Here is a 27790-nt window from a genome sequence, read left to right on the forward strand (position 1 = left end):
CCAGCTCTCTCGACACATCCTCAAGCAAGGGTTTTGAGGAGACCCTCAAGTGCCACTGCAAGTGACACTTCCGTGGTTTCAGGAAGGAGCAGATGCTCCCGAGACGCGGCCCCGGTGAGTGGAGCAGCGAGCCCAGGCGACACTGCTTCCCTCGGCTGGTTTCCTCATCTGGCTGCTGGTGGGTAGGGGTGGAGGAGAGAGGGGCGGGTCCGGCGAGACTCCCTCCCCCGCATCCAGCCAGGGGGCGGGGGGGGCGGGGGGGGCACACCTTTGAGCAGGATATGGTCTTTGCCGTTAATACAGCTTAAACCGCCAGGAGCTCAGGGCCAGGGCCAGAGACTTTAATGTGGGAGGAGAATCCGGGGAGGTGGGAGAACAGAAGTGTGGGGTCCCGGGACCCCAGAGTTGAGGGGGAGGGTGTTGCAAGGAGGGGTGGCCGGGCAGGGCCTTGGGAGGCTGCGGCCAAGACGGTGGGCCTGCCTACACGGGTTGGAGCCCGGATGGACGGGAGTGGTTTCTGCAGAGAGCAGGGGACGGACGGGCTCGGCCGGACGGGTCGGCAGGAGGAAGGAGGGCAGGGACATGAGGTAGTAGCTGCAGGGGCAGCAGGTCTGGAGAAGATTTTGGTTTTGTTACTATTCAGTTATTTGACTTTTGCAAACTAAGGAGCAGGTGTGCACAGTAGACATCCAGTGACACAGGGCCTTTCACCCTCTGCCCGGTCCCCCTTCGCTTCTCCTGGAGGGGACGAGGCACAGGTAGCAGCCAGCGGCCAGCCTCGGCCAGTCTTCCCCGGCTGCCCCGCTCTCCCCCTGGCCTGATTCCGGGCTCCTGCTCTGGCCCACGCCCTGATTCTCATGGTTGTCGCTGGACCCTGTCCTGGCCCCTCAGGCACCCCCAGGGCCCAGATGCTGCCGGCACTGAGGGTCCTGGGGCTGACCCCGGCTACCCATCCTCCGGCCCCAGGACCATCACTCTGGAGTCACCCAAGGGGTCATGTTGACCACCCACCGCGGGTCTCACCAGGGACCCCCACCTTGGCCTCCACGGTCACCCCTCCACTGGACACACCTGAAATGGAGCTGATGTCCCCAAGTCCAGGGGCCCTGGGGCTAAAGTGAGGCTCCGGGGGGTGGAGGGGAATGGGGGGAACCAGAGAGGGTGGGGGGCAGGGCTGCAGAGACACGCACGCACGCACATTCCTGGGCTGCTGGGAAACTTTATTGGTCTCTACTCTAGAGAGGGAGGCGAGGATGCCCTCGGAGCAAGAGGGGTGCCAGGAGCAGCCGTCCAAGGGCGCAGCACAGCGAGGCCAGGGCAGCTTCAGTGACGGGGCATCTGTGGGGGACACGAGGCGTGGTGAGGCCCTTGCCCAGGGCCCAGCGGCTCCCCGCACTGCCGCCCCGCCACTCACCTTGGCCGGGCTCGGGGGGTATCTGGCTCTGAGGGCCTCCTCATTCAGCAGAGGCCTCACCAGGCAAGAGCGGCGGTGGGAGAAGGTCTCGAAGCTCTTCTTGCCATGGTAGGACCCCATGCCGCTGCCCCCTGCGGGAGGAGCCAGCTCAGCGTGGCCCCGAGACCCCGACGCCCCTCCTGCGCCCCTTCTCCGAGCGGCCTGGGGGCCCCCGGTCCCTGGGGTGTCCGCCGAGGCATCCACGCCAGGAACAGTGGCCAGGAAGAGCCTCATCCCAGCCCCGCCACTAGGTGGCTCTGCGACCTCTGGCGCGTGCGCCCTCTCTCAGGCCCCAGGTGACCTCTGGGACCCTCTAGGGTCTCGAGGTTGAATGTGGCTGATGGATGTGCCAGCAGAGGGAGAGGTCAGTGGGAGTCTGAGGCCCAGCCCAAGGGTGGGGGGGGGGACACCCGCGGGGGGCAGTGGGCCGTGAGCTCGGCCCCAGACTCACCCACGCCCCCGTAGGGCAGCGAGGGCACGGTCGTGTGGACGATGACGTCGTTGGCCGTCACCCCGCCACTAGAAGTCTCCGCGATCATCTTCTTAATCACCTGCAATAGCCCCGGGGCTCAGCCTGCGGCCCGGGACACCCAGCCCCTCCCCCTCCCCGTTGCCCGGGCCGCGTCCTGGAGCCGCAAGGACGCGGGAGCTGGTGAAGGCAGAGCCCTGGCGCCGGGCCGCTCCCCGCCCCGAGCCCCAGGCTGGGTTCTCCACTCTCCCCACGTAGTTTTGTGGGGAGATGGTAAGAGCAGCAGTTCCCAGGACGGCGTGCGCGGCACCGAGGGGCTCATCATTATCTCATTCACGCTCTGTCCTGATTTCAGAGCTGAGAAGAAAGGGGCTCAGGAAGGTTAAGCGGCTTGCGGTGAACAGTGAGGCTGGGATTTGCTCCCAGGTCTGTGAACCCCTGGATCCTGTTTGCAGGAGCAGCGCGCCCAGGGCCCCAGGACCCTGGAGGAGGGTCCCCCGGCTCACCTTGTCGTTTAGGGAGAACACATAGAGGGCCAGGGGCTTCTCGCGCTGGCTGATGAACTGGATGGCTTCCTCCAGGCCGCGCACGCATACGATGGGCATTATGGGCCCTAAGACCTCCTCCTGCATCACCGGGGACTGGGGGTCCACGTCCACGAGGATGGTGGGGGCTGGAGCAGGGAAGAAGCCGGCGTCAGCCAGTGTAGAGACCCCAGCCCAGGCGTCTGGTTTCTCACCCAGCCCTTTACAGACAAGGCGGCAAGGCTTAGCGGGGCGGGGTAGGCATGGGGCCTCCTCCTGCCAGGCTCCATCCCGGCGGACCACGGAGAGAACCCTGGATTCACCTATACGGGAGGAGCCCGGGCTCCACACTTCAGGGGGCGGGCCCTGTGCCCCGCTAGCCACGTGAGCCCTGCTGGAGCTCTTCAGCCTCCTGGCAACTTGGGGGCCAAGTGGGGCCCCATCTGCTGACCCTCCAGCCCAGGCACTGCGGGCCCCTCCCGCTCGGCACACCTGGGGCTCCTGTGGCCTCTGCTGAAGCTGCCGGGATGCAGAGGAGGTGAAGCCTCCTCTAGGCCTTGAGGGGAGGGGCTTCTGGGCTGGGGAGGGGCCTCCCAGGGGCTGTGTCCAGCTCCTGCCCGCCGAGAGGCCCAGAGCCAACCCGGGGCCACTGGTGAAAGTGACGGACACACACCATGGGGCTGCGTCTGCTCTTCAGGGGTGTGTGCCCACCCGCCGCCCGCTCGCGGGGCCCCTGGCAGCCCTGGCGGGCAGGCGGTGCTCTCCTGAAGGGCAGCGCACACACCTATGTACCGGCTGGTCGCATCCCCGGTGCCCCCGTAGGCGACCTTCTGGCCTTCCATCAGGCCCATCACCCTCTGGAAGTGTAGGGAGTTGATGATTCTCCCGTAGTCGCGTGACTTCTTGGCATCCTCCCCGTAGAACTCCTGTGGAGGAGAGCCTCCAGGTGAGGATGTGGACCCTCATCACGGCCACAGGCTGTGAGGTCACTGGTGACCCCAATCTGGGAGCACACGTGGGCACCGCCCTGTGGGGCAGCAGTCAATGGCACAGCGACCCCGAGAACTACGGAGCTGCCGCACCCTGGGCGCCCCCCGACTTTCCTGGCACACGAAGTGCTGCAAGACAGCTGTGTTGTTTGAAAGAAATACACGCACAGCGTCTGGACATCACACTGGGACCAGACGCGTGCGTCTACAGCAAGGAGAATGGAGGGAACACACCAAGTCAGCAGCGACTGGCTTTAGGTGGTGGGATTCTGGGTGGAGCTTTTCCCTCTTCTTTATGCTTTTTAATCTTTTCCAAATTATTGACAGTGAGTGTGGATTATTTTCATGAGCAGAAAAGAATGAGCCAGTCTTTTCTCAAGTCCACGTCCATGTCACCACCTGGCAGCCTGTCACCCGCCCCCGGGGCCAACACTCACCTTCAGGGACTTTGTGAGCTTCTCCACGACTTGGTTCTGGATCGAGGGGTCACACAGGATGTAATCGGGGGCCACGCACCCCTGGCCGCTGTTCATGAATTTCCCCCAGGCGATGCGTCTGTAAAAATCCCAGGTTAGATGACATATCGCCAGCCCGGGGGGGCTCCCCAGGAACAGGCCTCTGGCTCAGTTAGCCCAGGGTCAGGGCACGAGGGGCTCTGCTGTGAGCTGTCCACCAGGGGGGCCCCTTAGCACCCCACTGGCTTCTAGATCCCATGACCCTGGACGTGCTCACAGGGCCTGCGGTGACCTCATCACTGACTGGCGGGGGGTGTCTGGCGTGGGCGGCCTTTATCCCCCTCTTTTCACAGCCTTGAGCCCTGCACGGCCAGGTGTCACTGTGCTCAGGGCCCCACACCCCAGAAGGCTACGTGTGTGGGACAGGAGGGCGGGCAGGGCTGTCCTGGACCCCTCCTCTGCGGGAAGCCTTTCCCGCACCTCTTCTGTGAGCATGGTACCTCCAGCCCCAGCTCCCGCCAGGACCGCGGGTGCCCTGAGGGCAGGGGCCACGTCAGTGGCACTCAGAGTGAACTGCCGTCCGTCTGAGCTGGGGGGCAGCCAGGCCAAGCCCCTCACCTGCAGGCGACGTCCAGGTCACAGTCCTTGTCCACGTAGCAGGGGTTTTTGCCCCCCAGCCCCAGCGTGACGGGGGTCAGGTGCTTGGCCGCAGCCATCATGACGATCCTGCCCACCCCGGGGCTCCCGATGTACAGGATGTGGTCAAATCTCTCCTTGAGCACCTCCGTGGTTTCGGGGACACCCCCACTGATCACCGGGTACAGATCCTTCCGAGAGAGGACAGAGGCGAGGCTCAGAAAGGACCACAGCCCCCTCCCCACGTGGCCGGGCCGTCGCCACCAAGTGGACCCCCTCTCTCGGCTCAGGGGCTCCAGTCACCCCAGTGGGAGTGGCCAGCTGTCCTCACCCCACCCGGGGCTTGGGCCCTGGCTGCAAGAATTCACTATTTCTCAACCCCTGAAGACACGGCCCCGCCCCCGTTCTCCGTGTGCCCTGGAGAGTCTGTCACCTTGTCCAGGTACTGGGGGAGGATGGTGGCCAGCAGGCTCGCTGTGTTCTCACTCAGCTCCGACGGCTTGAGGACCACCGCGTTCCCTGCAGAGCACACGGAATCAGGGCCATGCTGGGGCCACCCCCCTGCTCTGCCCTCCCAGGGACCAAGGGCGCATGGTGGGCGGTGAGGCTGTGTGGACATCTGAGCCTGGCTGGGCCTGGGCACCGGGAAGCCTGGTCCCCACAGCCTCCTGTGAGAGCCGGACCCTCCTATGGCTCCCTGACCCCAGGCTGCCTCTTCGCACAGGCCTGCGCCCCCCACCCCAGGCCCTCCCCTCCGCAGTGGAGAAGAGGGATCCCTCCTGGCTCCCCGACCCAGAACGGGGCTCACAGTACCTGCAGCAATGGCGCCCACCATGGGCTGGATGGTGAGGCTGAAGGGGTAGTTCCAGGTGCCAATGATGAGAACCACACCCAGGGGCTCTGAGTGGATGTAGGACTCATCCTGCTGGGTCTGGGGCGTCTTCTCCACGGGCTCGTCCGCAGCCCACTCAGGGAGTTTCTTGATCACATAGTCGATCTCCTCCAGGACGTACACGATCTCCTCGTAGTAGGCGGTCCATTCGTTCTACAGCGAGAGGGCTCTGTGAGGCTTGCTGGCCCCAGGGTGAGGGCCACGCAGCCGGGGCTCTGAGCAGAGGCCCCAGGGCTGGCGGTGGTCCTTGGCTCGCTGCTTCCCAGCTTTGTGACCCCGAGTGAACCTCCTGACCTCAGTCTCCCAGTCTGCAAAATGGGAACATGACTGGACCTCATGTTCCAGGTGGGCCCATTGGACACAGCCTGGCTTGTTCTGCTGCCCACATGAAGGGGGCCATTCACCGTGGGCTCCCCAGCCCAGTGGGCCAGGCAAGAAGGCACAAGGGGGCAGAGCTGAGGATTAGCCTTCGAGTGGTGGGTCTGTGAGGGCCCCTTTCTGCCACTGCTGGGGGCCCAGACAGGTTGGACACATCGAGCATGAGGTGCCCTCGGGCACCCCAGACCTGAGTAGTGATTTGAGGGTCACTCAGTGAGTTGGGGGTAACTGAGCTGAGGGCTGTCCGGGAAGGCTTAGCGATGAAAACGAGACTTGAAGCCAGGACGGAGCCCTAAGAAGACCACCCTGATGAAGTGGCTTCAGGAAAGAGGCCACCAAAGAGAGTCAGGAGAAAATCCAAGAGACCCTCAGCCAGCGGAGGAAGCCAGTGTGGGGGGCTTCCGAGAGAGGGGTGCAAAGTGGGACACACAGCTCTTCCGTGAACTTTGGCTGTGCAGAGCAAGACAGAAGTCGTGAGGTCAGCACTGGGTTTTCTTGCCTTTGTTTTTTGCTGCAAGATGAGAAATCTTGAGAAATTAAAAAAAAAAAAATACAGTGGCAAAAGGCCAGGAAACGGTAGGGGGACGGGCTCCACAGCCCCTCTGCTCTCTTCCAAGGCCAGGCGGATGGAAGGGTGGAAGCAGGCCCAAGTGACTTGGGGGCAGCGAGGGGGAGGGGCTGAGTATTCGGAGGGGTCTGATTTTGCCCAGGGGTAGGAGAGGACGGGGAGGGAGGGAGGGAGGACGCCCAGCAGAGCAGGCTGCCCTCCGCGAAGCCAGGCTGGGCTGTTCCCTGGTGTGGAGAACCCGGCCCGCACGGGGCTGAGAGGTGAAGGAAAGAAGAGGCCGGAAAGGGGTGGCCTCCTGTGCTGGGCTGGGTGGAGAAGGGCGTGAAGCCAGGAGTGGGGATGACGGACCTGGCGCGTGGGACCTGGGGCGCCGCAGGACGCAAGGAGAAGCCGGCACGCCCCGTCTGAGCGGCTGCGCTTTCCCCTCCGTAAAAGGGTCCTGAGGCGCCCGGAGTGTTTTGGGGGCTAAGTGTCAAGAGCCGGGCGCAGAGCCTGTCCCGCGGCGCGCAGCCCACGTCCTGGGCGCACGCAGCCCTCTCCTGCCCGTGGCCGGTCGGGGCGCACCTTGCGGAGGTCGGCGGCCAGCGCGCCCACGAGGTCCTTCTCGCGCTCGCGGATCAGGCGCCGCAGCCCCTCCAGCTGCTGGACGCGGCACTGGAGAGGGCGCGTCTTGCCCGCGTTGAAGGCGGCTCTGGCCCGCTGCACCACCTCGCTGATTGTGTCCATGGTTCCTGAGGACAGAGAGCTCCTTGGAGCCGGGAGGAGGGCGCGCGCTCCCCGGCCACCCACTGGGACCCGGGGTCCCCAGGGCAGCACCCACCCTCACTGGTAATTTTATAGGAAGAGGAAGATCTCCCTGGGAGCACCGAGAAATGGCCTCCTTTTGCCTTCTCAGCTCCCTAACCCTGTTGTCTTGGACTCTTCTGGCCATCGGTGTACTCCCTCCCTGAGCAGATGACAGACCCCCGCGGTGAGGACCCCAGGCAGCAGTGACCTGCGGTCCTAAGGGTGTCTACAGCTGTTGATGGTGGGTTCTTGGCAGGGTGCTGGGGGCAGGCCCTTCCTGGCATCTCTCAGGGCCCATGCCCACCTCTACCTTCGTGTAGAGTTGGTGACTCTCGCAGGCAATCACTCCAAGTGCTCTGCACACCCAACCAGGGCAGTCTCCAGATCAAAGGACACGGGTCGTGATTCCACACCCACGCTGATTAAAGAAAACCCAGCATCAGGATTCTCACACCACCTTTCTGGCTGAGCCGACATTCTCAAAAGCACTGGCGGCTTCCCAGACAGAACCAGGCTTGGTGTTTAAACCCGTGTGTGCCTGTAACACCTGTGAGACAGACCGACTCACAGAGCTTCAGATTTCCACAAAAAAGCTGCCCGTACAGCAGACCATGCTGGCGAAGTGGGATGGCTCTGCTGGGAGGCATTTGGCTATGCCCAGCAAAAACCTTTAAAATCTATTTCTCTGTGACGTAGTAGGTCCACGTTCAGGAGCTCATAGAAATGAGCGCATTCCTAAACATTCATGAACAAGAAAGTTCATCAGGCTTATACATAAAAGAGAGATACTGGAAACATCCTAAGTGTCCATCAGCAGGAGACAATTTCAAAGATGTCTGCTGCACCCACGTGCCAGGTGATCGTGCGGTAATTAGGACAGAGATGGACAAGTGTTTCAGCACCTTTATAAGGGCACTCTCTGTACCAGATGTGTCCCGGGCATGAGGCATAAGAAACAAAACAGTTTCCAGAACAACAGATACCCCAGGCGTGTGCATGCCTGTTCATGCGAGAGCCCAGAGGGGCGGCCCCTGCCCCCCCCCCCCCGCCACCCCGCGTGGTGACTGCGGGGGGATGGGAGGGAGGTTGGGGGTGGATTAGAGGTGATCCTCATTTTCATCTTCTGGAGGGCTTCACTTTTTTTGCAGTGAACTTGCATTTTTTAAAAATGTTTGTTACCTTTTTGAATAGGTAACATGCTCATGGTGGAAAATGTAAAAGATACAAAAGGGACACAGAGAAAAGTAAACGTTCCTTCTCCCTTCTCCCCCAGCAATTCTTCCTGTCCTCCAAGAGGTTCCCACCCACTTTCAGACACGGTGTAACCTCTGACATCAGAAAAAACCACAATAAGGCTATTTCCGTTTGGCAAAAAAATTAAATACCATATCTACATATATGTAGATGCACATATATGTAGATATGGTATATATAATACATATGGTATATGTGTACATATTACCATACATGGTATACATAAATTTATAGATGTATATGTATGTATGTGTGTATATGTATATATGTATGAAATCCTGCTTGAATTCCAGCAAGTGGCTTCTGACTCCTCCCATCACCTCCCCTCTCGGCAGCACTGACCCCCACCCTGGCTTTCGGCACGGACAGGAGGGCCCTGCTGGCATCCAGGGCGCCCCAAGCCTGGGGTGCCACGGCCCCCTCCCTAGGTCCGACGGGAAATCGGAGGGAGCCCTCTGAGATCCCTCGGCCCAGCCTGCCATGGGCCAGGCCACTCGTGACCCCAGCCACACAGTCCGGCAGGAAGGTCCTGCTTCCCTCCCAAGCCTCGTGTGGGCAAACCAGGGCAGCAGCCTCTGGCCATCGGCCACCAAGGCCTGGCGGCTCAGGGCAGAAGAGCTGGTGGGAGGGAGCCCGGGAGGGCTGGCCCCCAGCTCAGCACTCAGAACCACGTGGTCTCTGGGAATGAGCTTCCTCTGTGGGCAGCGTTAATAGCAGTGTCGCTTCTCAGTCATTACAAAGATTAATGGCGCCGGGAAGTAGCTAACATTGCGCTTGATGTCCCAGTGGGAGCAGCTGGAATTAGTCCCCCAGGACCCATCCTTCTTCCCACACCCCTGCATCCCGCCTGCTTCACCTGTGCCACTTTGTTCCCAGGTGTCATCATCCCCTTTGATCCTCACAAAAATCCTCGCTCTGTAGGAGCGCCCACCAAGAAGGAGCCGTTACGAGTCCATTTTACAGATGAGGAAAGTGAGGCCAATAGACGTGCAATAAGTGCTCTGTCTTTGGTCTCCCAGTTAGCAAGTAGCAAAGTCAGGATTTGAACCCGCTTCTGTCTCTATCTCATGCCGCTCGTGCCTTTAACTACAGGACTCTGCTGCCTCTGGGTTACTGAATCAAGGCTTCTCACCCACCGTCCCCTGGGTCCCCCTGCTCCAAGGGTCCCCGGGGCCTCTACCTCCCTGTGGCAGGGGTGGTAGAGCTGCCAGACGTGAGCTTCAGGCCCTTGGGGCAGCCAGCCGCGGATCCTCAGAAGATGTTCCTGGGTGTGGGGAGGACCAGCCACAGAGGTGGAGCCGCTCCTGGCCAGGCTGCAGCTAGAGATTTCTAGGAGGAGAAGAGAATGGGGAAGAGAGTTACCTTCGACACAGGCTGTCCTGGGGCTGGAGCTCCAGGAATGGGCATCAGCCTAGAGAGGATGCATTTAAGGACCCTTCTCCCCGCCCCCTGGGCCCTTGGAGTCCCTGCCCAGGAAGTTTGCATAACAAGAACAAAACAGTTTTCAAACGTGGGGTGTAGTAATCCAGCCCTCTGCTCCCAGTTTGGGGGATTAGGCCTGGGGTTGTCTGCTTTTGTTCTGCTCAGAAATGCAAGAATGTGTCTGTGGAGGCTTGGGCGGGGCCGGGTCCAATCTTCCAAAGGAGCCCCTGTGTTTGCCTCGGGCATGGGGCTGCTGATTGATTCAACCTGACCTGACTGCTTCCAGATTTTCCAAGTGCAATTACCAGCGGCTGTCCTCCTGACCTCCCTGATTACATAAGGGCGGGGGAGGCACAGTCACAGTGAGCGTGCACGCAGCTACCCGAGGACGCCCCATCAAGGTGAGATCTCTAAGCCTGGAGAATCGCAGGCCGGGGCTTTCTACACGAGGCCCCACCAATATGTGGGTCTGCCCACTTGTTGAACAGCAGAGAAGAGGGCCACGGACCAGTACCGACTGCCAGGAACCTCCCCGGTGAGGTCGGTCACCCACGGAGCCAGAGATGCTTGGGCAGAGAGGACTCTGGGATAACAGATGTTTGCTGGGCGTCTGCTCAGTGGGGATGGAGGCCTGTGTGGAAGACACATCTGGCCACTTCTCACACCGCCCCTGCTACCTGGACTCTGGGCTTCCTCCCACTGGGCACTTCCTGCCACCCTCACCCACCAGCCTTGCTTCCCTACAGGCCCCTGCAGAGGTGCTCTTCCCTCCCCCCTCCCTCCCCCTGGAATGCCCCTCCCGTACAGCCCTCATCATCACGCTTCCTCCTCTTCCTCCACGTTATTTTTCTCCAGACCATGTATCACCCTCTGAGATGCTATTTGTCTACTTATTTTGTCACCTGCCACCCTCCAGCTAGAATTTGCTTTGTTCACTGCTGTATCCTCAGCACCCAGAACACTGTCTGGCACATAGTAGGTGCTCAATAAGTGAATGACGGAATAAACAGAAAGTTTCAAAATAATATGAACCCTATAGTGGCTGGAATATGCACAAGATGCTACAGGGCCTCAGATGAGAGTCCCGAGGGAGGGAAACGGAGTCTGAGCTGAATGGGAGGTATTTAGGCTTGGAACAGCAAAAGCAAAGGCACAGAGGCAGGAAACAAGGTCGTGTGTCTTCACAGTTATTAAGGTGCTATTAAAAACGTAACTAATGGGAAAAGAATTTGAAAAAGAATAGGTACATGTATATATATGACTGAATCACTTTGCTGTACACCTGAAACTATCACAACATTGGGTTTTTTTGTTTGTTTTTTAATATTTGGAAACTTTATTTTAATGAACAATTCTTTTCTGGTGTGATTTTATTTTTTGGCCGTGCTGCGTGGCATGTGGGATCTTACTTCTCCAACCAGGGATCGAACCCGCTCCCCCTGCATTGGAAACGTGGAGTCTTAACCACTGGACCACCAGGGAAGTCCTAACATTGTTAATCAACTATACTCCAATATAAAATAAAAAGTTAAAAAACTAAAAGAAAAAATAAAATTGTAATTGAACCTGTTGGAGATGCATATTCCCAGGCTCCACCTGCTCGACAAAATCAGAAACTCTGGGATGAGGCCCAGCCATTGGTGGTGTAACAAGTCCTCCAGGTGATTCTGATGCCTCCAGGTGAAGTTGGGGAACCAGTGACTCACCAGTTACTGATAACAGTTTACTGGGAAGAGTTCCCTTTGATCTGTGTTTTTATTCCTTTAAGAAATTGCTATAAGAAAATCATATTATTTATTGTTGAATATCTGCTACAAGTTACAAACATATATATGGATTTATAAAATTATATTTTGTAACTATATAAAGCTGGGAAGATTGATGGTAATGATGTGAATATGAGAGAGATTTTATATTGGCCTGTGACACAGAATTCAGTTTACATGTTTCAAGTGGCCAAGGAACTAGGGTGATGGCATAAAACCTTATGAGAAATTGTTCTAAGGAACGAATAAAAAGTTTGTAGTGGCAAACGTGAAGTCATCAGGTGACAGCAGGTGTGACGTGAGGCATTATTCCAGGGACGCATCACAAATACGGGGCTGCCTGTGGTCATCACGGCCAGCACTCAGGCAGCAGTCACTTGTGCCGTGACTGAACGCATGGGGCCTCTGGTGACAATTCCACAGGGAGGGTGTTATTCTCCCCATTTTATATAAGGGGGACCAGAGACTTGTAAGAACGTTGGTCCAGGCTCTCACTGCTCACAGGTGGCAGAAGAAGCCCTTGAAACCACCAAAGCCCAGGCTCACTCACCGAATGCAAGCCGTCTCCCCGGAAGTGAGGTGCAGCCAAAGCAACCCCAACAGGAAGTGACGTAGTCCATGCCCGTTCCCCACGGGGGTGCCCTCCTGCCCTCCTTCTGAACGTTCTGATTATCATTACGCAGACGGTTCCAACCAACCTGGGGATCTGGTTCCTCAGGCTAAGTGAATGGATGGAAAGAGGAAGGACGACGGGGAGGAACAGCTGTGAAGAACAGTGAGGAAGATGCCGACTGGAAGGATCAATTCCATTTACAACAGCATCAGAAAGAAGAAGTAAATTTAAATGTAAACTTAACAAAAGAAGTGTAAGACTTATACACTGAAAATTGCAACACATCGTCGAAAAAAATTAAAGATCTAAATAAATGGAAAGAAATCACAAGTTTGTGGATTGAAAGACATAATACTGTTAAGGTGACAGCACTCTCCAAATTGATTTACAGATTCAATGCAATTCCTGTTAAAATCCCAGCTGGCCTTTTTTTTTTTTTCAGGAGTAGCTGATCTTAAAATTCGTGTGTAAATGCAAGGGACCAAGAAGAGCCATAACAATTTTGATAAAGAAGAAGAAAGCTGGAGGATTCAATTTCAAAAGTATAACAACGCTGCAGAGATCATGATACTGGCATAAAACAGACAAGCAGATCAATGGAATAGAGCTGAGAGTCCAGAAACAAACCCTTACACGTGTGGCCAACTGACTTTTGACACGGCTGCCAAGACAATTCAGTGAGGAAAAAGAACAGTCTTTCCAACAAAAGGCACTGGGATGACGGAATATCCACATGCAAAAAGATGAACGTGGACCGTTACCTCACACCATACACAAAAATTAACTCAAAATGGATCATCGACCTAAATGTAAGAGCTAAAACTATAAAACTTCCACAAGAAAACATAGGAGTAAATCTTCATGTCCTTGGGTCAGGCAATGGTTTCCTAGATAACAAGACCAAAAGCACAAGTGACAAAAGAAAAAAACAGCTAATTGGGCTACATCAAAGCGTGGGCTTCCCTGGTGGCACAGTGGTTAAGAATCCGCCTGCCAATGCAGGGGACACGGATTTGAGCCCTGGTCCGGGAAGATCCCACATGCCGCGGAGCAACTAAGCCCATGCGCCACAGCTACTGAGCCTGCGCTCTAGAGCCCGCGAGCCACAACTACCGAAGCCCGTGCACCTAGAGCCCGTGCTCTGCAATAAGAGGAGCCACTGCAACGAGAAGCCCTCGAACTGCAATGAAGAGCAGCCCCTGCTCGCCACAACTAGAGAAAGCCCACGTGCAGCAACAAAGACCCAACACAGCCAAAAATTAATTAATTAATTAATTAATTTTAAAAAAATGTCAAAGCATTTGTGCTGCAAATTATACCAGCAAGAAAGTGAAAACAAAACCCACAGACTGGGAGAAAAGATTGGCAAATCATGTATCTGATAAGGGACTTAGAGTATATAAAGAACTATTACAACTCAACTTTTATCGTTTGTCAGTATTAGACAAATAACCCAATTTAAAAATGGGTGAAGGATCCAAACAGACATTTTTCCAAAGAAGATATACAAACAGCCAACAAACACATGAAAAGATGCTTGGCATCATTCGTTATCAGGGAAATGAAAGAGAAAACCACAACGAGATACCACTTCCCAGCCACTAGCATGGCCATTAAAAAAAAAAAAAAAAAAAGGCAGAGACAATAAGAAGTGTTGGCGAGGAGGTGGAGAAATTGAACCTCTCCTACACGGCTGGTGGGGATGTAAAATGGTGCAGCCACTTTGGAAAACAGGCAGTTCCTCAAAGAGTTAAACACAGAGCTACCATATGACCCAGCAATTCCACTCCTAGGTCTACACCCAAGGGAAAGGAAGACCTGTGTCCACACAAACAGTTGTACATGAATGTTCACAGCAGCATGATTCATAGGAGCCAAAAAGTGGAAACAACCTAAATGTCCATTAACTGATGAATGGATAAACCAAACGTGGTGTATCTGTACAATGGAACATTATTACGCCGTAAAAAGAAAGGAAGTTTGGATACATGCCTCACCATGGATGAGTCTTGTGGACATTATGCTCCAGACACACAGGACTACGTAGTGTACGACTGATTCCATTCATATGAAACGTCCAGTAAAGGCAAATTTATAGAGACAGAAAGTAGGTTAGGGGCTGCCTGGGGCTGAGAAAAGGGGGTGGGGGCAGAGGGTGAGGATTGACTGCTAACGGGTACAGGGTTTTTTTAGGGGGACAAACGTGTTCATGATTAGGTTGTGGGGATGTCTGCACAAAAAACTAAAAAAACATTGAGTTGTACACCAAAATGAGTAACATGGTGTTGAATTGTATCTCAATGAAGCTATAAAAATATGTATGTCATATTCTGTACCCTCGCTCTGAGAAAATAGGAAAATGCATTAGGAAAATGTGGAATCTCCCATACAGAGAACTGAAAATCATTTACGTAGATCACGCCCCCCAGGAGGAGGTGGAGTGTAACCCTCTTTTCTTACGTGTGGGATGTGTGTAGTGACTTCTTTCCAAAGAGGCCAGGGTGGACTGGTCAGGGGAGTAACTCTACACGGAAGAAGCTGATGAACACGACCTCAGCGGGTGTTCAAGGTCAAGGTCATGGCGACCCCATGTCCCCTGGATACCACGTGATAAAAACCGGCGCTTCCACTCTGTGGTCTGCTTCCCCAAACCCAAACCCCCAGTCTAACCATGAGATGAACATCAGACATACCCAAACTGAGGGAAGTTCAACAAAATACCTGAACAGCCCTCCTCAAAACCATCAAGGTCACCAAAACAAGGGAAGTCTGAGCCCAGAGGAGTCTGAGGAGATGGGACAGTAAATGGAAGGTGGTCTCTGGATGGGATCCAGGGACAGAAAAGGGACATTCGGCACAAACCAAAGAAACCCGGAGAGAGCATGGGCTTCGGTTAATAACACACCAGCATCGGTTCACTAGCTACAACAAACAAGATATCGGCAATAGGGGATCCACGTGCAGACGACCCAGGAACTCTCCACACTGTCTTGGTAATTTTTCTGTAAATCCCAAACAATTCAAAAGTAAGATTTTTATTTTAAAATGTCATCTGGAGGCAGCACACAGGGTAAACGAGTGCTAGCTCAGGGGTCCCCAGCTGTGAGGCCCGGGAAAGACGCTTACCTTCCCGGGGCCCCGTTTCCCCATCAGTTAAAATACGGGCGACAGAATCACGAGCAGTTGTGTGGGACCCTGAGGAGGCGACATGCGTGAAAGGACTTTGGAAAGTGAAATTCCTTCCAAAATCATCCACGGAAAGAGGTAAGCTTCAGTGAGCTGCACCACTGACCTAAGCTAACCTGCTCGTCTTCCTAACGTCATACTGGCACTAGGTCTTTGCCTCGGGAGCCCTTCAGCCTCCAGGCGGGCTGCCCTTCCTCCTCCCGTCGTCCCCACTGCTTTCCCAGTCCGGCACCGGCTCCCCTGCTGTCGCCTGGTGGATGCCCCCCTCCTGGCACCATGGGTGTCGCCTCCCCACTGAGATCCCGCCATGTAAACTTCCCGTATAAGCTTCCGGGTGAGGCACAGTGCTGGGGCTCACTGGCCTAGAGGGCTGACTGCTGGGGCCTGGTTGGAGCGAGGCGGACAGTGTGGGTGGGGCAGGCTGGACTCGGCTTCGCCCAGCAGCTCTGACCTCGGGGTCCCCCCCGCCGCCGTCCTGGGTTCCTGGGTGCAGCGCTGAGCCACTGGAGGACACTGGGATTTCATATACTGTTTAGAGAGCTTCTCCCCGGACAGCGGCAAGGAGAATGGACCGGCTGCATGTCTGGGAAAACGCAGGAAGGATCCCCGGGGGTCCCTTCCCCTCTATCTGCCCTGAGGGCAGAGACTTGGGTCGGAGAAGCTGCAGGTGTGCATGCCGGGAAGTCAGTGGGAGGAAGAGGGAAGCTCCCCCAGGGATGCTGCAAAGGTCCCCCACTGTCACCCGACCCTGACCTTCCCCTGTGCAGGCTCCCAGGAAGCACCCAGGAAGCCAGGGCTGAGTTGGAACAAAGAGCAACCCGGGGCTGGAGTGGGCAGGGCTGCGCGGCCCGGCAAAGTGCAAGTCACGGTGAGCTGGGCGCCTGGTCCGACCCCGCCCGGAGCCCCCGCCTGCTGGGGGGCAGGCCCGGGCCGCCTGGCACTCCTGCTTCTCGAGCGTGGGAAGCCGCACCCCGATTCCTGACAAACACGAGTGCACCCCATCGCACACCAAGTCTGATATTTATTCTAACAAGGGCGAAAATCTCTCCGTTTTATTTCTGCATGGTGATCACACAAACATAATTCCGTGAACCTGCACAATGTGATGACTAGTTTTTAGAGCCGCCCTTTCCTTTCACACATAACTGGCTTGCCTCTCCCTCTGTCAGCACCCTGTAAAATTCCAGTGTGCGCCCCCTGTGTTTTTCCCAATGCTTATATAACATCCGATAAAGTTAAATGTACATGACACACTGGGGGCTGTCGCTGCTTTTAAAACAGGGGCTCATCAGACACGGGTTCTGATCCCCCGCTGCCTCAGACGGCGGGATCCACTCTGTCCCCTCTCGCAGCTGTTTAGTATTAATATCAACAACGTTTGATGTGCACAGGACCAGAATGCTCCCTGTTGAGGGGAAGCCACCTGGCTTGCAGCTTTTGACCGATGCTCCATAAGCCTCCTTGAACTTACGGGTGTTTTTATTTCTCTGTAACAGAATCCCAGGAATGTTGGCATTTTTGATTTCATGCGTGTTGCCCGATGGATTTCTGCAAGGCGGTCCCTGGAGGCCAGCAGGCTGTCCGGGCTCTGGTCCAGTCAGGCAGCCAGTGCCCTGCGTTCTTGCCGCTTCTCGGCTGTTCCCTGACCCCGGCGGGTGGGCTGGTGCATTGTCACACCTGTGCCGGCCACAGGCCTTCGCCCCACTTCTCTTCTGTGTTTTCCTTGTCAGCGTTTAAGAGCTCTTGCCGTTACAGCTGCTGAGTCACTAGTGCTCTCCTTGATCCGTCACTTGTCCGTGGACTGGATTTATGGTGCCTTTTGCTACATGTGAGTTTTAGTATAGCCAGCGAGAACTCTTCTGTTTTAGTTAGAATGAGGAGGGTTCTCTCTCCCGTCCTATGTGGTTCATCTAATTCTCGGGACATTCTCGTAAGATTTGTATTATTATTTACTCTGAGCCCATCAAGAGACTATTTTATCAATAATGCGGACGTCCCCTATTTGAGCTCATTTAATCATCACAACTGCAAAGAGGTAGGAACTATTATTATGTCCATTTTATAGATAGGAAATGGAAGCACAGAGAGGCTAAGTAATTGGCCTAAGGTCACACAGCTGGTAAGTGACAGAGCCAGGCCTCACCTGGCATCGATTCCTTGATCCCCCTTCGAAGGCTCACACCCTTGGGCTTCCCCATTTCCTCCAGGTTTTCGAATTTTTGCTGTAGTGTTGAATAGTTTCCTTAAAATGCTTTAATCTCCTGACTCTGTCATTATGTCTCCTTTCTGAACCTTAACCTTGTGTGTTTCTGTATCTCATTTTTCTTTCACAAAGAAAGTGCAAGTCAGGGTGAGCTCGGATTCTTCTGCTCATGGGTGTTTGCAAAGACCAGGCCGCACTTATCTTCTAAGAGAAGCGTGAAGCTAGGTTTCTGATTCATTTCTGTTCTTCATCAATTCCATCTTCCTACTTTCTTTTTGTACTTAAACTGGGTAAGTAGGTCCTTTGACTTTTGTTTTCCTATTTTAATACTGATGGCCTTTGTCTTTATTTCCCACTGAATATACGGTTTTGCCGTGTCCTGGAGTTTTGAGAATGTAACATTCTTACTTTCACCACTTTCCAATAATTTTTAATTTCCCTCTTGATGGCCTCTTTAAGTGTTTTTTATAAGTGTGTTTCCTAATATCAAAGTAGTTAACATTATATTCGTCACACCTTTATTATTTACTGCCAGTTTTCTCAGATTATGATAAAAATATGGCCTTCTTCTCTGCTTTTCTCTATTGGTTCAGGTCTTCTTTGTGGTCAAATAGATAATTTCTGTAGCCGTTCCAGGGACATACGAATGAGATGTATTATTGCTGTTCATAGATGTAAAAATCTCCACCTATTGAATCAAATGTACTGACTTTTCCTGGGTATATTACCCAGCTGTCCTTGCAATTCTGATACTTCTGCTCTGTGTGTTTAACCACATTTTGCTTTGTTCATACAAGTTTATGACTGTTTGATCCCCTTTATAATTTTTGCTTTTCTTCTTCCTCTGTTGTGATCTTAAAGGCCACCTTATCTGATGTTAATTTGGGTGGTCCTGCCTTATTTTTGTTTGCACCGGTCTGAGCACCTAAGTCCCTCCAGCCCTTCTTTAGCCTGCGGCTTTACATGCATTTCTCATAAATGACAGAGGGAGGGTTTGTCTTAGACGCCCTCTGACAGTCTCTCTGTTTTACTAGAAGGGCTGGGACCTTCCATCGCATTCTTCCCATTACCTTTGTGTCCACTCTTCATGTCGCTCTCTCCTCTCTGATGCTCATGGTTCCTCCCTTTCCCTGCTCATCTGAAAGCTCTGCCGCCAGGGAAGCCCCTGAAATGGCTTTTTAATGTGTTTTCAATTCCTGCTTCCAGCTGTGCCTCCTCAAACCTTTCTGTCCCTTCAAACACTGCAAGCGGCTCCATCACTTCCTGGTCAATTCCCGTGCCCAAAGCTCCGTCCAGACTAAGTTAGCACTTCGATCCCAGCGCACAGCCTCCGCCAGCTCAGCTCCAGTCTGTGGCCCCAGGAAGGGGACAGGTCTCATCCCGCCTTGTCCCCCGAGGCTCTGTCCCCCAAGGCTCCGTGGCCCTGGTGCGGGGGCTGACAGGAGAAGGGACCAGAGCAGTGTCCTTCTGCTTACCTGGCGCTCCCCACGGCCTCTGGGGACTCCCAGGGGTCCCGCAGCTCCTGCCCACCACACAGGTCCCGGGAAAGGAGAGATTTCCCCGCACACTCAGTTCCAGCCCCACCCTCCAGGGCACCTTCCTCGGGTCCCCTCACCTGGCTGGCAGCTCCCCTGGTATCAGCGAGATGGTCCACGGGCGCGCCTCCTTGGAGTGCTGTCAGCTGGAGGAAAATCACACATCCTCTTGTGCAAATGGGGCCCCCTCTGCCCGGCTGTCTCTCTCTGGCTCTCTTTTCCAGCTCCATCATCTCGGATGACACAGAGGGTAGCTCAGCAAGCCTCCTGGGTGAGGAGATGTCCCTTCTGCAGGCACCCCGATCTCTCTCGGTGACTCTCGGAGCCCCCCTCGGTTGGCTTGGAGAGGTGGGGACTCCACCTTTGGGGGAGTGTTGGGGGGGAAAGGAAAAGGCCACAGGCCCCCCTCAGGTGCACGACTTCCTTGACTCTTAAAATTGCTGCACTTTCTAGTTGCCCGTCTCCATGGCAGAGAGATGCTGGAAGCAGTTCTCTCCCTCACCTGGAGCGAGGTCTCCACGGGGTGAAGGGCCAGAGTGCCCCAAGGAAGGACAGACAGAGCCCAAGGGGAGGAGGCATTTCAGGCCCTAGGGCGCGGCTGGAGAGCTGGCCGTTCCCACACTGGCACACATGCTGGTCTCCCCTGAGTCCATACTGGTGATGCTGGGGAGGAGCCGGCAGCCACTCTTGGGACCGCGGAGCCGCTACAGGGAACACGGCCCGGTCAAAACCATCTGCACAGCTAACTACAGCAGAGCATCATCCAGCCTTGAAAAAGAGAGGAAATCCTGGGGACTGCCCTGGTGGTCTATCGGATAAGACTCAGCGCTCCCAATGCAGGGGGCCCGAGGTTCGATCCCTGGTCGGGGAACTAGATCCTGCATGCATGCTGCAACTAAGAGTCCTCATGTCACAACTAAGGAGCCCGTGAGCTGCAACTAAGGAGCCTGAGAGCTGCAACTAAGGAGCCCGCCTTCTGCAAGCCGGTGCAACTAAATAAATAAATTAAAAAAAATGTTTAAAAAAAAAAGGGGGTGTACTTCCCTGGTGGCGAAGTGGTTAAGAATCCGCCTGCCAATGCAGGGGACACGAGTTCGAGGCCTGGTCCGGGAAGATTCCCACATGCTGCGGAGCCACTAAGCCCATGTGCCACAACTACTGAAGCCCACGCACCTAGAGCCCGTGCTCCGCAACAAGCAGCCTCCGCTCGCCGCAACTAGAGAAAGCCCGCGTGCAGCAACAAAGACCCAACACGGCCAAAAATAAATAAATAAATAAAAATTTAAAAAAATAAGGGGGAGGGGAGGAAATTCTTACACCTGCTCCAACAGGATGAACGCGGAGGGCGTTGCGCTGAGTGAAACAGCCAGTCACAGAAGGACGGGCACTGTATGGCTCCACGTGTATGAGGTCATCAAATCCACAGAGACAGAGGGTGGGATGTGGGGGGGTGCCAGGGGCTGGGGGAGGGTGTAGAGTGAGGGTTTAATGGGGACAGAGTTTCAGTTTGGGAAGATGAGAAGGTTCTGGAGATGATGGTGGCGATGGACGCACAACAATGCGAATAAACTTAATGACACTGAATTGTGCACTTAAAAATGATGAAGATGGTCAATTCTACGTCGTGTGTGTGCCTACGTGCTCCGCTCAGTTCCACTGCTAGACTCGGCTCTGAGCTGTGGACACCATCTGGGAACTAGAGCTACTCTTCCCATCAAACCAGGAGCCTTCTTTGTCACGGGGGCATGGAGAGAACCCATTTCTGCAGACTTCTCCCTACCCGTGCCTGACAGGTGTGGACTCCAATTTCGCTGAGAGCTGTTTTCCTCCATTATTGCGGCTAATGATGACACTCAGCTCATGTATGTCTCAACCAGACTCCATGTTATTTCCTTGGAACCATCAGTTGACCTTTAACATGGACCTTAACTCTGACTAGAATTTAAAGTCTCTGTATCAGCACAGTGTAATTTCCGTTGCCCTTACTCTCCGCCCCCTTTTTTTTCTATTTTAATCAGAAAATATAGTTAAATACTGAAAAAAAAAAAATCCCATCCACATGGACCCAGTAACGTAGCAGATGCATGGACACCCCACCCTCTACTGAGCCCCCTGCCCCGGGTACTGGGGCGGGAGCCGCGGTGGACAAAGGGCAGAGGCGACCCTCGCCCTCACAGAGACCCCACCCTGCAGGGACAGAGCCGGCAGAGACTCTCGGAGAGCTGGGTGGAGGCCCTGTGCAGCGGGTCAGGGGAAGTGGCCCCAGCACTTGTCCAGGTGTGAACCAGCTCCGGCTTTAAGTGAGCAAGGCTAGACTTGCTGAGACATGGGTGGAGGATGACAAAGCCGAATCAGGACAGCAGTTACCTTTGGGGCAGGGAGAGGAATAGATAGCGGGTGGGGGGGGGGGGGGCGGAGAATGCACCAAGGGCTTTCTAGGTATGTAATTTCTAAAGCTGGGTGGAGGGAACACAGGTGTTAAGTATTTTCGTATATTTTTGCATGCCTATTTCATTGTTTAAAGTTAAGACTATTTTTTAGAGCAGTTTTAGGCACAGCAAAACTGGGGGGGAGACACAGGGAGCTCCTGTGCACGCCCTGCCCCTCTGCATGCACAGCTTCCCCACCATCAACACCCCACCACAGGGTACATCTGTTACCACTGATGAAGCAGCACGGACAGGTCATCCCCACCCAGAGCCCAGAGTTGACATGAGGCTCACCCCTGGTCTTCTATATTCTGTGGGTCTGGACAGATGTATCATGAGCTGTATCTATCACGATCATATTACACAGAGTATTTTCTCTGCCCAAAAGAAGAAAAATGTAGCTTTCGAGGTGTCTGTGCGACGTCCAAGCTAAGTGTCCAGTGGTCATGGGAGTGTTGCTGGGTCAGAGCCCCATCGTAGACATGGGCTCCCCTGCGGGGTGAAACTAAGAGCCAAAGAAGGGAAAACAGGATTGAATCCTGGAAGCCACGGGCTTGAACAGAGCGGGAGAGAGGCAATGGATTCGGGCGCAGCTTCAGCAGAGCAATTTATCTATGAGACCAAAGAAGTGAGGGAACCATTAGGTACTAGCAGCCTCACTGGGGCATCACTGGTGAACAGCACAGGATTGGAGCAGCCCGCAGGCCCGACAGGTCAGGACCGGTTAAACAAATGAAGGCGCAGCCATTCAAGAAACAGCTGCAGATCTGTAAAAAGGGCAGATGTTCATAATGTGTTCATACATAAGGAACACAAGTTTTAAAATAGTATATTTTGTATAATTCTATTCTTTTTTTTAAAGTATTACCCTGGGTAGGTGTAGGAAGTACTTTTTTTTTTTTAATTTATTTATTTGGTTGTGCCGGGTCTTAGTTGTGGCAATGTGCGCTCCTTAGTTGCAGCTCACCGGCTCCTTAGTTGTGGCATGTGGGTTTCTTCGTTGTGGCATGCAAACTCTTAGTCGTGGCATGCAAACTCTTAGTCACGGCATGCAAACTCTTAGTTGCAGCATGCATGTGGGATCTTAGTTCCCTGACCAGGGATCAAACGCAGGCCCCCAACAGTGGAAGCACAGAGTCTTAACCACTGGACTGCCAGGAAAGCCCCTACAATTCAATTTTTACAGAAGATTTTGTTTGCACAGGGAAATCATGTGGGCAGATGAATTAAAATGTTAATATAATCTCTGGGATGATGGGAGGTTTGTTCTTTTCATTTATCTGCCTTTGTAAAGGTTTCTGCAATGAACACAAAGTACTTACGAATATAAAAAGGAGAAGGGCCTTCCACAGGGAGCAGGTCCTGTCACTTCCTGGAATGCTGAGAGAGGAGTGGGTCCCACGGCAGGGAAGCTGTGCATCTGGGCTCCACCGGGCCAGGCCTGGGAGACAGACTGGCACGTTGTCAGCCCTTCTCAGTGCCGTGCAGGCGAGGCGTAGGGAAGCCTCCCTGCCTGCGGGTCTGAGGGAGGGTTCCTCCCACACAGCGGGGTCCAGAGTTCTCCCCTTCCCTCGAGGGGTGGATTTGGGGGAGCCACCGACCCCTCCACCCCCAGGATGTAGGAGACTCCACCCCTCAGGCAGACGGCTGTGCCCTCCCCCTGCCCTTAGCCTTTGACGGTGTCTCCAGTTTTCTGCCAAGGTCCCCTTACACCAGCCTGGCCAAGACCCCAGCCCACATCTCTCCTCTCGACACCCCCCTCACATCCTCTACAAACACCGCAAAGCATTTGAGAGCCGCTGGCTAGGTGCGACCTCTTGGCCATCTGGGTTCTCAGGTCTCAGACACCATCCACGATGGCCCCTGGTCAGAAGATACACATAAAAGTCCCCCTAGGCTCCTTGGTGCCAGCAGCCCTCGGCCCTCCATCTGCGGTGTAGCGGTGGGGAGGGGCCTGAAGCACAGTCTTGGCCTCCGGCCCCGAAAAGGCAGGGCCGAGATAAAGGCTCCTGGCAGGACCTCACCGGGGAGTGCGAGCTCAGGGGCGTGAGACGGGGAAGGGGAGGCCACAGGAGGACGACTGCTGTGCTGGTGACCACGCCACCCGGGCTGCGGGCTGCTGCGGACCACGTGGGGGCCAGCCTGGAGGCCGGGCTGCTGCAGGGCAGGCACCAGGGCCGCTGCTTGTGGCTCGTGGCACAAGCACTGGGGTCTCTGGACAGAGGTTGGTCGACCACTGGACAAGTCTTCCACGACCTGGTTTGTTCGGCGCTCCCCCTGGTGGCCACTGGCATGAAACGCAACGCTGTGCGCCCACTCTGAGGTCATCCGCTCGGGCCACCCCTAGACCTCCGCATGTCCGATTTCCCGGTCTCCCTTCTAGGCCCCGGCAACCCCCCACAGCCTTCACCACCACCCACATGTCTGCATAGACCCTTACCCTGGACCTCTCCTCTCCACGCAAAGGCAATGGCTGTGCACAAGCTCTGCCCACCTTGCAAACGGGGTCTTGCGTGTGACCCAGGAGGAGCGAGGTGGTCGTGTGTGTGTGTGTGTGTGTGTGTGTGTGTGTGTACGTGTGTTTGGGTGTGTACATGTGTGTCTGTGTGTGTGTTCTCCTCTCTGACACCAGGCAGGGTTGCTGCAGGATCAACCCCCCGGAGCAGCACGGACACAGGGTCACAGCAGCGCAGCGACACCCGTCCTGCACGTCCTGTGCCCTGATTTCTGATTTTGTTCCCAGGCCGCCGCAAAACTCTTTTTACAAACAGTCATTTTTCACCAATTCCGTTCTGCTTAAATCAGCCAGAGTCCTTTCCATTCGTGGCAGGCTGCAAAAATGGCCACAGGGATTCCTCCCCCCGCCCCCCCTCCCGGGTGAGCAAAGGGTTTCGTGGTAGGTCGTTGCCGTGCTTCCCCACCTTGAACCTGGACTCGGTCCACGGGACACTGGGAGATCTGACTCCACAGGGCTGAGGGGTGAGCGCCTGGGGCTTGTCCTCTGAACAGGGCTGGGCCGGCAGTCGACGGCAGAACGTCAAGCAAACCCACAAGCACAGGTGAGCCACCTCAGGCCACTGAGCACCAGCTACGCTGAGCCAGAGCAGAGCCACCCAACTGGACCACAGAATTATGAGAAATAATATGTGCTCACTGTGGTAAGCCATTGTCTTTGGAGTGGTTCTGTTACACAGCAAACGTGAGCTCACACATGATGTCTAGCAACGGAGCACCCCACCCGATCCACCCACATCTTATTCCTCTCCAAGTCCTGTGGGTTTTCGCTGCTCCCTACCTCTTCGAAGCAGGCATTTCCTCCTCTATGTTTCAGTGGATGTCCCTGCAGCCATTTATGCCGCCTTCCATCTTTTCTCCAACCCACCAGTTCAGTCGGGCCACCCCCTCTGCTTCGAACCTTCTTACGGCTGCTAGAGGGCCTCCCCCAGCCTTCCTCGCCGCTCACTTTGTCCCCACACGCCGACCTTTGGTCAGGCAGGGCTGTTGCCGAGCGCCTGTGTCCATCATGGGATGGACACACTCACACGTGCACAGACACGCGCAGAAGAGGCTCTGAGCGCAAGCAGAGTCGTTGCTATACCTGCATCTTGCGGTGGTGCGGCAGGGCGTGTGTTCGGGGGAGCTGCCTGAGATGAATCCTGACGCAGGCACCGACCACTGTGAGATTCAGCAAGTTACTTCCGTCTCTCACAGGTGGCTGCGAGGTTCACACAAGTTCACACACGTGAGATTCTTGGAAGTGCAATGGCACAGGACTGCACACAGCGTCTGCCTGGAATGCGGACATCACCACTGTCATCACCACCACCACCACCACTGTCACCACCAGCACCGTCACCACCAGCACCATCACCACCACCACCATCACCACCACCACCAGCACCATCATCACCACCAGCATCACCATCACCACCATCATTGTCACCATCAACATGACCATGACCATCATCACCACCACCACCATCATCAATGTTACTGTCATTTTCCACAAATATTTGTTGAGCACCTGCTCTTTGCCAGGCACTGTCCTAGGAGCTACGGACACTATGAACAAGACAGATTCCTGGCTTGAGAGAGCTGACATTTTAGTGAGGTGAGTAGAGTAACAAGTAAAAATAGAAACGGGGTAATTTCAGAAACTGGTTACTGGGCTGCAAAAAGCAAATGGTGCTGGGACAGAGAATGACTGCCGTGTCTTCGGTGCCTTTGCTGTTGCAGGCTCCCCCTGCCACGGGGCCTTTGCACATGCTAGTCCCCTGCTCTTAGAACATCCTCCCATCCTTCATTAACCTGGTCAGCGGCCACTCATTTTTTCCTTTGGTCCCATCACCCCTGCCACAAGCCCCCCCACGAGCAATAACATCGTCCACCTCTCTTTTGCGGCATTCATCATACCTGTGTGTTTATCAGTCTTGTCTGAAGTGTACACCCTGTGAGGGCAGCCAAGCCTCTCTCTCGCTGCTGTACCTCCAGCACAGCAGGTGCTTAACAGTTTTGAATAACAAACAAAGCTGGAGAAAAGACCACATTTGAAGTCAAACATTACAGTTCCTTGAAATTTATCCATCAGATTCTGGCCTAGGAAACATCTCACAGAGGAGGAGATGCCTTCCCTAGACCCTGCCTCACACCAAACCCCTCTTCCCTGTGTGCGTTCCAGGTACTCACCCTGAATCCAATCACAGAGAAACTTGGGATTTTTCCTTCTCTACCCTGGTTGGCTGGAGGCCTGGCTCTTCTCGCCCACGAAAGACCCTCCAGGGCCGCCCTCAACACAAGAGCGTGAAGGTCCCTGGGGGAAGAAGTCAGAGGGAGACCAAGGGCAGCCTTTCCCCCAGGGTCCCTGTGTCTCTCCTCTGGGGCCCGATGCCCCACCCACTCTCAAGGGAAAGGCTGGTCTCACCAGCCCCAGGAGGGGCCTGGGGGGCTCCTTGGGGCAGTTTTCCTGGAGGAAGTGGGTATAGGACTCACCTCCCTGCTTCCATCAGAAGGGAGCTGGGCTTCTGGGGGTCAGGGTCAAGTGGGCACCTGGGGACCCTGTGAGCTCCTGTGCTTAGGTTTTCCTCAGGCCCTCAAGTGCCCGTCACTGTGCAAAGGGCATTTTCCCCACAAGAATTGTGTGAGAAGGTACTACTCTGATCTTCAAAGGATGGAAAATGGAGGCCCAGGAGGGTGAGGGGACCTGCCCAAGGCCACACAGCAAGAGTGAGAAGTACCTCGTTTGTCAAAGAAGCAAAAAAATATGTGCTCCCCAAAATGTTCCAAAACTAAGAATTGTACAGATTTTGCATTCCGTGCGTTTACTAGCCATTTGATGAAACGTCTAAGAGCAGAACCGTCGCTGGGGAGGTGCTGCTGACCCGGGAACACTGTCCACATCCGTGCTAGCTGACCCCAGCAGGGCGAGCAGCACGTATCCCTGGTGACCTGTGTCCGCCGCCGTGTGTGCTTCGATGCCCGGCTCTTCCGCGGTGCATCTGTGTGCCGGGGCCACATGCGACGGCCTGCAGGCCAGGTCCGGTCCACAGCCTAGAGATTAAGAATGGTTCTTACATTTTAAGTGGATTGGAAAAAAAAAGGCTATTTTGTGACACGTGAAAGTTACAAGAAACTCAAATTTCAGGTGCATCGTATCGGCCCCGGCTACTTTCCGTGGCACGACAGCAGAGCCGAGCAGCTGCCAGAGGTGCCGCCGTAGGGCCCTGAACGGAGAAAGTGGGCACCGCGTGGTGCCCTGGGCGTCCTGTCCGATTTCCTCTGACATGACGCTACAGACGAACAGATGACCGTGTGGAAGGAAGCTGGGATCCTCACGAGTAAACAAGCCGCTTATGTAACAGGCATCTGTTTCCCGAGAATCCCCCCCAGGTTTCATATCCTTTCTGAACTGACACGCTTTTGTCACATGCTGGCTCCTCTGACGGCGACTGAATAAATGTTGATGTGTGCTCCGCACCAACTTGTCTAAGAGTTGTTTTAGCACTTTCTCAGTGGAAAGGAGCGTTCACGTCTCCAAAATCCCGACGTGCTGAGGAACCAGCCCGTGACTGCTGAAGGGCCCCCAGCCTCAGCCTCGCTCACCACCCTGCACCCACCTCCCGGGGCTTAGATCCGCCCCCCCATTGTGAGCCCAGAGACTGGGACCCTCGGCCCGTCTGTGCCAGGGGGCTTTTTACTCTGCTGCTCCAAGAAGCCTTCAGACTGAAGGGGGGGC

General features: G+C 55.0%; 2 protein-coding genes across 8 annotated transcripts in view; one reads left to right on the forward strand and one right to left on the reverse strand.

Annotated features, from left to right (window-relative positions):
- LOC137212250 (multidrug and toxin extrusion protein 2-like) overlaps positions 1-27790 on the forward strand; it is a 352581-nt gene that overhangs the window by 135536 nt on the left and 189255 nt on the right. The gene's annotated exons all lie outside the window — the stretch shown is intronic.
- ALDH3A1 (aldehyde dehydrogenase 3 family member A1) lies at positions 1201-27729 on the reverse strand. Of its 7 annotated transcripts, none has more exons than XM_067714286.1 (17): positions 26245-27707; positions 25972-26087; positions 25157-25348; positions 22881-22999; positions 19210-19275; positions 9585-9733; positions 7455-7568; positions 6929-7095; positions 5340-5571; positions 4960-5045; positions 4509-4717; positions 3873-3990; positions 3231-3372; positions 2429-2595; positions 1905-2004; positions 1415-1545; positions 1201-1338 (listed from the first exon to the last, which is right to left on the reverse strand). In XM_067714286.1, exons 8-17 carry the CDS (start codon positions 7088-7090, stop codon positions 1324-1326), a joined length of 1362 nt encoding a protein of 453 aa, XP_067570387.1. In that variant the 5' UTR covers positions 7091-7095; positions 7455-7568; positions 9585-9733; positions 19210-19275; positions 22881-22999; positions 25157-25348; positions 25972-26087; positions 26245-27707; the 3' UTR covers positions 1201-1323. The 7 variants fall into 7 exon arrangements, with proteins under 7 accessions (XP_067570387.1, XP_067570385.1, XP_067570386.1 ...); XM_067714284.1 differs by having other exon boundaries at positions 7461-7568; positions 26245-27706; XM_067714285.1 differs by having other exon boundaries at positions 7461-7568; positions 22881-25348; positions 26245-27706.

This window comes from Pseudorca crassidens, chromosome 19 (assembly GCF_039906515.1).
Source record: "Pseudorca crassidens isolate mPseCra1 chromosome 19, mPseCra1.hap1, whole genome shotgun sequence".
NCBI classification, from domain to species: Eukaryota; Metazoa; Chordata; class Mammalia; order Artiodactyla; family Delphinidae; genus Pseudorca; species Pseudorca crassidens.

Excerpts from the sequence above, each read along its gene's own strand:
- ALDH3A1 (XM_067714286.1), bottom strand. The coding sequence starts at position 7,090 with ATGGACACAATCAGCGAGGTGGTGCAGCGGGCCAGAGCCGCCTTCAAC. Across the intron at positions 3,991-4,508 it reads GACCTGGACGTCGCCTGCAG|ACGCATCGCCTGGGGGAAAT; the intron begins GTGAGGGGCTTG and ends GGATTTTTACAG. Across the intron at positions 2,596-3,230 it reads TGCGACCAGCCGGTACATAG|CCCCCACCATCCTCGTGGAC; the intron begins GTGTGTGCGCTG and ends TCCCTGCTCCAG.